Genomic DNA, 9,873 nt, shown 5'->3' with positions numbered 1-9,873 from the left:
ACTTTTAAATTTTCACCACCACCTCCATCACCACTAAGCTTGAATTGCCTAATTTTTTTTTTAGCATTATTTTTAATTTGCTCATCCTTTATAAATATTGTCAATTATACTATAACATTTTGTAACAAATATTGTTAGGTTGTATTTTTTCACTAATAAAATTTTAGAAAATGATTTTAAAAAATTTACAAAAAAATATTTTATACAAAATTATCTAAACATAGAAAATATCAATTTGTAAAAATAAATTTATTTTTCTAAAATCTTTTTCTAAAAATTATTTTTGTGGAGCAAATGCAACTTGATTTAACCAAAATAAACACAAGAAAGAATGGACAAAATTAGTGGTATATGCTAATTTCAAGAAAAAGATAGGGTATAGACCAAAATTTTAATTTTTTAGGAAAATGGGTCATTTCTCCCTCAAGCACTTATGTTTTTTTTATTTCAATTGTTTCAAGTTTTTTTAATTTAAAATTTTTAATTTATGTTTTAATTAATAAATATGTTGTTTTCAAGTTTTTATTTTTAATTTATTTTTAATTAATAATTTTATTTATTTATATAAATAAAATAATAAATATGTAATTATATAATGAAAATATATTTATATATATTATTATGTTAAAAATATTTGTAATTAGTAACTCATTTATTTATATAAATAAATTAATATAAATATGCAATTATATAATAAAATTATTTTTACATTTATCGTTATGTTAAATATATTTTATTTTTTAAAACATCACCTAATTTTTTATATATTTTCTTTCTCGTATAATTTTATATGTCAAATATTTATTTTTTCCATCTATATTGTGGGTAAGGTGATTTTAATATTGTAAAATCAAATAATTATTTAAAGTATCATTTTATTTTTATATATCATTTTTCTACTTACATTGTGAGTATGATAAATTCTAATATTATAAAATTAATTAATTAATTCAAATATCATTATTTTTAGTAAATATAATTTTTACATTTATTTTTCAATCTAGATCATGGGTGTGGTAAATTTTAGTATTATATATTTTTATATGTGTATTTGAAATCATTATATTTATAATATTAGAATTTACCATACCTACAATATAGGTGAAAATATAATGATATTTGAAATATTTTACATATAAAAATAATAATATTTGAGATAATTATTTGATTTTATAATATTAAAATTTACCATACTCACAATGTAGGTGGAAACAATAAATATTTTACATACAAAAATTATATATAAAGAAAATAAATAAAAATAATTGATACTCTTAAAAGATAAAACAGGTTTAACATAATAAATTATTTAAAATATATTTTCATTATATAACTACATATTTATTATTATATTCATATAAATAAAATAATTATTAATTAAAAATAATTTTATGATGATGATATATAAAATACATATATTCAATATAATTACATCCTTATTATTTATTTATATAAATAAAAAATATTAAAAATAATTAAAAAAGAAAAACTTGAAAATAATAATTAAAAGCATTAAATAAAAATTTTTAAAAAAAAAACTTAAAACAACGTGAAAAAAAAAGTCTCAAATGAAAGCGATGTTTTAGAAAGAGTTTTCTGAAACAACAGAAGAAAACCCCTAATTTCATTTTGGTCAATTCGCCAACTCTTCCATTCTATTGCGTTCCACCCCTAATTTCTCGCTTGAATTTTATTCTGCACAAAGTGATTGACAGTTGCCTTCTAACTCAGCTGGGCTAAATCTTCTATTTAAATTTTTTTTTTCTGAATAAGTAAATTTTGTACTTCAAGAAAACCTTTCATTTTGATAACCCAAAAAGGAAACTTGAAATATCAAACTTCCAAAATACCCATTATCACCGCCAAGCACCACCGTGGCACGGTGGGACAACCCCTTGGTCCCACCACCTCCACTACCCTCCAAATATAAGAAAGTATAAAATGGGACAACCCATTTTAATCTCAGTCGCCAGCTGCTTATTTGTTTATTTACAGTCAGAGATTTTTATTGTTCAACAACTTTTGAGATGGAAAGTTGCAAAATTTGTGCATGTAAAAGAGAATGAAATATGATGTGAAGTAGATCTGTACGTAAGATTTGGTTTCTCTTTTCCCTTCTCTTGCTGATCTGCTCTTTGTCTCGTCCCTTGTGTGTTAAGCGTTGAATTTTCAACAAGATTCTTTCCTTTCAGATCCTTTCTCTCTCTCCTTTATAGGCTTTTGTCACAGATCAACATTAGCCACAGTTTTCATTTTTTATTATTCACAGAGAGGACCAATTGTTGGTAAAATTGGGTCTCTCTCTCTCTCTCTCTCTCTCTCTCTCTCTCTCAAGGAATCAATCAATAAGATATCAGTGTCAAAAAAATAAAATAAAAAGTATTTGTTTTTTCATTTGTTTAATACTATAAAATTATAATCATTGACAATCACACTATTATATTTCTAGCTGTCTTCCCATTTCTATATTTGGTTCTCTACCTCTCTCTCTCTCTCTCTCTCTCTCTCTCAAGCTGTGTTTTTGTTCATTTCATTGTATAATGGTGTTGTTCTTGTAAAGGGTGCTTGAGAGAGAAACCGAGAGAGAGAGAGGTGGGAAGGTAAAGTTTGGGTTTTTATGAGGTTTGAGTGATGAAGGTGAAAGAGAGATAGCTATATTGAAGTGGGGTTTGTCTTGGTTTTGAAGCTTCGACCTGTGTTTGTTGTTGGGGTTGGGGTTGGGGTTGGGAGGTAGATGGATACCAAAGGAAGACTTGTTGCTGGTTCTCATAACAGGAATGAGTTTGTTCTCATCAATGCTGATGAGATTGCAAGAGTAAGTACCTTCAAAGTTTATCGCCTCTTTTAGTATTTTGTTTCCCGTTACGGGCTACACCAATAGTTAGTGAAGGATTTGGGACGAGTAAGAGCTGGTCAATGTGTTGCTTCGTAGCTTCTTTAGGATTTAAAGCTTTTTTTTTACCCCCATTTTTGGGTTTCGATGAGTTTCTCTCTCCCTTTCTCTCTCTTTCCTTATAAAGTTCTGGTTGGTGGATTAGCAGAAATTTTTACCCTTGCTTCCGTGGCTGTTTTCTTCAGCTTGATAGAATATCACATTCCAGGAAAATTTCTTCTCTTGTGGCGTTTTTTTTTGGGAGAGGGGGAGGTTGGCATAGTGTTTATATACACCTAGATTCAACAAAATCAAATTTCATTAACCATCCCTTGTTATCCCAATTTAGTATCTTATCTAGTTTGTAGATCTCAGAGCTGGTAGATGCATCCCATTTAGGCAATTAGTAACTGTTGTTTTTTGTATTTTCATTTTTTGTTATTTAAGCTATTAAAAAAAGCTGAATCGTTGGGTAACATAAATTGTTCTGTTTGGTTTACTGAAAAGCATATTTAATGATCTGGTGGTGATTGACGTTGTTAGTTGTGTAACTATGACTTGCAGGTGACTTCTGTTAAAGAACTAAGTGGGCAGATTTGCCAGATCTGTGGAGATGAGATAGAGATTTCGCTTGATGGAGAACCCTTTGTTGCCTGCAATGAGTGTGCATTCCCGGTATGCAGACCTTGCTATGAATATGAAAGAAGAGAGGGCAATCAAGCATGCCCTCAATGCAAAACCAGATACAAGCGCATTAAAGGTGAGCCTTGAGAAGTTGATCTTTTAGTAAAAAAGTAAAATTCCCCTGAAGATGATAGATTTAGCTAACAATGTGGCCTACTCAAGGTTGCCCTCGTGTGGAAGGGGATGAGGAAGAGGATGGTGCTGATGATTTGGAGAATGAGTTTGATATTGCTAGCCAAGATAGGAGAGATTCTCACCATATTGCTGCTGCTATGCTCTCTGCTCGACTCAATATCAATCGTGGTTCCCAACCTCATGTTTCAGGGATAAGCACCCCAGCGGAGTTTGATGCTGCTTCTGTTGCTACAGAGATCCCGCTTCTGACATATGGCGAAGAGGTGAATTATTTTTTTGGTTAAGTTCTGTTTCTTTATGTATCGCATTGTTGGTTGACATTTCTAATTGATTATTACTAATGAAGGATGCTGGGATTTCCTCTGATAAGCATGCTCTTATTGTTCCTCCCTTTATGAGTTGTGGAAAACGGGTCCATCCAATGCCAGTTCCTGATCCTTCCTTGACATGTAAGTTGTCTCATATGATTGGTAGAAATGTCCTAATCGTGTACATTGCTGTTATTCACATGTCCGTTCTAGTGTATAATGGTTTCTGTTGCTGACAACACAGTGCCACCCAGACCAATGGATCCTAAGAAAGATTTGGCGGATTATGGGTATGGAACTGTTGCATGGAAGGAAAGAATGGAGGATTGGAAGAGAAAACAGAATGAGAAACTCCAGGTGGTTAAGCATGAAGGATATAACAGAGATGAGTTTGAGGATCCTGATTTGCCAGTGTAAGTGCATTTTATCACTCTGAAATTCTTAACTGCTGCATCTGAGCTTGTTTAAGTCACAAAAGCTTGTTCCTGCAATTGTTTATATACTAGATTCCTCTTCCTTTTTTGGGTTAAAAGAATATAGGAATTGTCAATTGATTCAGTTAATAATTATCAAAGACGGCACGAGTTGATAATTATTAAAGGTATTCGTGATTAATTATATAAGCATAATTGCTGTTTTTTACTTCTGCTAAACAAACCATTTTTTCGTTGGTTCCTTTTCTTTTGAGAAATACCAATCTTTTATGTGATTGCGTTATCTACTTTTTGTTGGCTCTAGAGTTTGTATCCTCTTTACATTTATGTTACTTTTTTCATGTTGTGAGTGAATGAGTGCATCATTTTTCTGTGTTAGCGAAGTTATTTAAACTTGTATATAAGGTTTCTGCATGAAAAAAGCCATAATTAATATCAGTTTCATTTGCCAAACTTACTGTAGGCTAGAAGTCACTATATTCATTTATGACTGCTGTTTCACATTCACCAACTGTTTCAACTAAAAATGTAAACTTTGTGTTATTGTAGGATGGACGAAGGCAGGCAGCCACTTTCAAGGAAACTGCCCATCCCATCTAGCAAGATCAATCCATACAGATTAATTATCCTACTCCGGCTTGTGGTTCTAGTGTTGTTTTTTCACTATAGAATTCTGCATCCTGTGAACGATGCTTATGTTCTGTGGCTTCTTTCAGTGATATGTGAAATATGGTTTGCTGTATCTTGGATATTGGATCAGTTCCCAAAATGGTGCCCAATTGAACGAGAAACATACCTTGACCGTTTATCATTGAGGTGATTTCATCCTCTTTTCTCTTCCCTTACCCACTTTTTCTCTCTTTGGATCTTAATCCATCCTTATGGTTCCTTCTGTTCTGACATTAAATTGTATGCATGTCAGAGAGAGAATACTGTTAGATATTAATTTAGACTTATATTATTAGATTTCTTTAACTTTTTTTCAGATATGAGAAAGAAGGGAAGTCATCTGAACTAGCTTCTGTAGACATATTTGTGAGTACAGTTGATCCCCTGAAAGAGCCACCGCTTATCACTGCAAATACGGTTCTTTCCATCCTTTCTGTAGATTATCCAGTTGATAAAGTAGCTTGCTATGTCTCTGATGACGGTGCTGCCATGCTAACTTTTGAGGCTCTATCTGAGACATCTGAATTCGCAAGAAAGTGGGTACCATTTTGTAAGAAGTTCAGCATTGAACCTCGAGCTCCAGAATGGTATTTTTCTCAGAAAGTTGACTATTTGAGAGATAAAGTTGATCCAGCATTCGTTAGGGAACGCCGTGCTATGAAGGTTTGTAACTTTTCTCCTAATTATAGTATAACATATTTACTGCTGGCAATTGTCTGCCATTTGACTAGCTTACCTAGTACTTACATGCTACATGAAAGAATCAATTGAAAGGCAAGAAATTGCACTACCTAAGTATAAACTTTAGCCGGCAGAGAGGTTCTCTATTTTCTTTTGGCAAAAGAAATCCATTGCTTTCATTCATGGCATTTTTGTACACAAAAAGGTGTTCTCCATTGGTTTCAAGTAATGATATCCATCTTGGGGGTTCCTAATTTGTTGATATAGAGGGAATATGAAGAGTTCAAAGTTCGAATAAATGGCTTGGTTTCCACGGCACAAAAGGTTCCAGAGGAGGGTTGGACGATGCAGGATGGGACCCCATGGCCAGGAAACAATATCAGGGATCATCCTGGAATGATTCAGGTGAAGTGTTTTCTTTATGTTCTGTTTAACATATGGTTCAGATGCTATCCTATCCCCAAACCGTTTCCAGTATGCATAACATTAGCAAAAATTGGTTATTCTTTGCTATAGGTTTTCCTTGGTCATGATGGTGTTCGTGATATTGAAGGGAATGAATTGCCTCGTCTAATTTACGTTTCTCGTGAAAAGAGACCAGGATTTGATCACCACAAAAAAGCCGGGGCCATGAATGCTTTGGTTTGTCTCTCTTTCCAATCTCAAGCACACACACACGACACAATCTCAATTTTGCATGCCCTCTGATCTGTCTGTTGTTTGATTATCTAATTGTTGAACATTTTTGGCTGATAAATGAAGGTGCGTGTTTCTGCTATCATCTCCAATGCTCCTTTCCTACTGAATGTTGATTGTGATCACTATATAAACAACAGCAAGGCTCTCCGTGAAGCTATGTGCTTCATGATGGACCCTATTTCAGGAAAGAAGATTTGTTATGTCCAATTTCCTCAAAGATTTGATGGCATTGATCGACATGATAGATACTCAAATCGCAATGTTGTATTTTTTGATGTAAGTATAGATTTTGGAAACTTTAATGTTGCACTTGCAAACACATTTCTTCCTAAAAGGAATAGATGATATTTTTTCATTTTTGTGAAAACAGATCAACATGAAAGGACTGGATGGAATTCAAGGGCCTATTTATGTCGGAACTGGATGTGTCTTCAGAAGGCAGGCACTCTATGGGTATGATGCCCCTGTCAAGAAGAAGCCTCCAAGAAGAACATGCAATTGTTTGCCAAAATGGTGCTGCTGTTGCTGTTGCCGATCTAAAAAGAAGAATAAGAAATCAAAGTCCAATGATAAGAAAAACAACAAAGAGGTTACAAAGCAGATATATGCTCTAGAGAATATTGAGGAAGGAATTGAAGGTAAGGATTATCTTCCAATTGGTTTCCGGCATGCATTTGCAAAATGTCCTATTTCTCATAGCATGTAATCCGTGTATTAAGGCGTAAATATAATTTATCCTGGACTAGTCTTCTTTTCAGTCGTTTTGTCCCTGTCTAAGTTATTGATATTTCCAGATATATTGTGACCTAGAATCAATTGCCTTTATCATTTTAGATATGTGCTCTCTTGCTTAATGTAGATTATGTTAGATCATTACCATTTAAAGTGCCAACATTTCATATGGCAGGCATTGACAATGAGAAGTCATCCCTTATGCCGCAAATCAAATTTGAGAAGAAATTTGGTCAATCACCAGTTTTCATTGCTTCAACACTTATGGAGGATGGAGGAGTTCCAAAGGGAGCAACTACTGCATCACTGTTGAAAGAAGCCATCCATGTTATCAGCTGTGGTTATGAAGATAAAACAGATTGGGGGAAAGAAGTATGTAGAAATTGTTTCTAACTTAATAAGTTAATTTGTCTTTCAAAGTTCTATTTTTGTCCCTTTGAATTATTGCACTTCTATGGTGATGCTCATCAATGCTGATCTTCATCCAGGTTGGGTGGATATATGGCTCCGTTACAGAGGATATATTAACAGGCTTCAAGATGCATTGCCATGGCTGGCGATCAGTGTACTGCATTCCTAAAAGGCCTGCATTTAAAGGTTCAGCTCCTATTAACCTCTCAGATCGTCTGCACCAGGTTCTTCGTTGGGCTCTGGGATCTGTTGAAATTTTCTTGAGCAGGCATTGCCCAATATGGTATGGGTATGGCTGTGGATTGAAACCCTTGGAGCGCTTTTCTTATATAGCCTCTGTCGTATACCCATTGACATCAATTCCACTGCTCATTTATTGTACGCTGCCAGCTGTCTGTCTCCTTACTGGAAAGTTTATTGTCCCTGAGGTAATTCGGAATTGCATATCATTCTAATGTGAAAATGCTCCTATTTGGGCTGTAACTATAATATTATTAGATTATTGCTAGATATACCATGAGAATTTCAAAATCTTGATTCTTCACTTAATATGGTTTTATCTGAGTTTCAGCTAATTCTGATTTTTTCCTTGTGCAGATCAGCAATTATGCTAGTTTACTTTTCATGTCTCTCTTTGTTGTCATTGCCGTGACTAGCATCCTCGAAATGCAGTGGGGAGGTGTTGGAATACATGATTGGTGGAGAAATGAGCAGTTCTGGGTGATTGGTGGTGTCTCGTCGCACCTGTTTGCTCTCTTCCAGGGTCTGCTGAAGGTTTTAGCCGGTGTTAACACAAACTTCACGGTTACCTCGAAAGGAGGAGACGATGGGGAATTTTCCGAGCTATACTTGTTCAAGTGGACATCTTTGTTGATTCCTCCCATGACGTTGTTGATCATCAACGTAATTGGAGTCATAGTTGGGGTTTCAGATGCCATCTCTAATGGATATGACTCATGGGGGCCTCTATTCGGTAGACTGTTCTTTGCGATTTGGGTCATCGTTCATCTTTACCCATTCCTCAAAGGGTTGATGGGGAAACAAGACAGGCTTCCCACCATCATTGTGGTTTGGTCAATACTTTTAGCTTCAATTCTCTCTCTTTTATGGGCTCGAGTCAACCCCTTTGTTTCAAAAGGAGATATTGTTTTAGAAGTGTGCGGTTTGGACTGTGACTAAAATACAGGAAAAGAAAAAAAAGGGGGTCGTATTTCATGAAGAAAGGTTGTATGAAAATTGCATAAAATCAGGCAGCCCTTTTGGTGGAAAATGAAGACATGCTGTGATGCGACATTGTTGCCCTCAGCATGTAATAAGGTAAGCAAAAGGGAAAAACATGTTAGCATGATTGTAGATACATAACTGCGATCCCCATATTTGTTCTGTTGAGTTTTTCATTGATTCTTTCGATTTGGAATTCATAAGAAGTCCTTGTAATTTGCAGAGGAGAGAAGATTGATGCCTATGGTATCATATTCCCTTCTCAATAAGGGACTTTGACATAAATGCCATGAATTGTAAAAACTTGGATTGGAATTTGTTTCTGCCTTTTATTTTAAGATTGTCTGCATTGTGTTACTAATAAGATATGGCTACAAAAGCTGCAATATTAGTGACAAACATCACCATTGAGAAATGAAGGCTTCAGCCTTCTATTAGTTTTGGTTTTCCCAAGCAGTTTTAGAAAATAATTCAATGCTTCTGATCGAGTATTCTTATGATCCATGTAAAGCTTAAAATTATGATATCATTTTAAGTTCCTCTTTTATTTACTTGGATCTTGAGGTCTCTTCTTATCAAACATAATAGATTATTATGGGTGTGAAATCCTTAGGATGGCATACAAATAAAATTATTTATTTACTTATTTCTGTTTTTAAATTTATACATAATGCATTTTATTAAACTTCTCATGTTACATGCAGTCATGGGATTTTATGTGTTTAATATTTAATTAGTTTTTAAAAATATTGTACTTTTAATTGAAATAATTAACATAAATAATATTTCTTAATTGACTCATTGAATATAATTAAAATATATTAACTTATCAAATCAAATATTATAATAAAAAATTTCAAATAATAATTAAAGTATTTTAACATATTCAACCTACAATATAATTTTACTTTATATATTAATACAAAGTAACCTTATTTAAAATAATAATTAATTAAAAATCTAAAATTAGTTAAATAATAATTAATATGCTTAGAATTCTATTCAAATATCAACACTATTTTACATC

The 9,873-nt window shown here is 33.3% G+C and overlaps 1 protein-coding gene across 1 annotated transcript; it reads left to right on the top strand.

Annotated features, from left to right (window-relative positions):
• Positions 1 to 2,385: 2,385 nt before the first annotated feature.
• LOC105773046 (cellulose synthase A catalytic subunit 5 [UDP-forming]) lies at positions 2,386 to 9,210 on the top strand. Its single transcript, XM_012594654.2, has 14 exons — positions 2,386 to 2,815; positions 3,437 to 3,632; positions 3,719 to 3,954; positions 4,038 to 4,140; positions 4,244 to 4,412; positions 4,983 to 5,249; positions 5,420 to 5,765; positions 6,051 to 6,188; positions 6,300 to 6,425; positions 6,546 to 6,758; positions 6,853 to 7,120; positions 7,390 to 7,586; positions 7,703 to 8,053; positions 8,223 to 9,210. The coding sequence occupies exons 1-14, from the start codon at positions 2,735 to 2,737 to the stop codon at positions 8,802 to 8,804; spliced, it is 3,273 nt and encodes a 1,090-aa protein (XP_012450108.1). The 5' UTR covers positions 2,386 to 2,734; the 3' UTR covers positions 8,805 to 9,210.
• Positions 9,211 to 9,873: the final 663 nt, after the last annotated feature.

This window comes from Gossypium raimondii, chromosome 6 (assembly GCF_025698545.1).
Source record: "Gossypium raimondii isolate GPD5lz chromosome 6, ASM2569854v1, whole genome shotgun sequence".
Classification (NCBI taxonomy): Eukaryota; Viridiplantae; Streptophyta; class Magnoliopsida; order Malvales; family Malvaceae; genus Gossypium; species Gossypium raimondii.
Note: the sequence above shows the minus strand (reverse complement) of the source record. Positions and strands in the feature narration are given on the sequence as shown.

Bases quoted from the DNA above. Each gene is read 5' to 3' on its own strand.
- LOC105773046 (XM_012594654.2), top strand. From the start codon at position 2,735: ATGGATACCAAAGGAAGACTTGTTGCTGGTTCTCATAACAGGAATGAG. The intron at 3,955-4,037 runs GTGAATTATTTT...TTACTAATGAAG, and splicing joins TTCTGACATATGGCGAAGAG to GATGCTGGGATTTCCTCTGA. The intron at 4,141-4,243 runs GTAAGTTGTCTC...CTGACAACACAG, and splicing joins TCCTGATCCTTCCTTGACAT to TGCCACCCAGACCAATGGAT.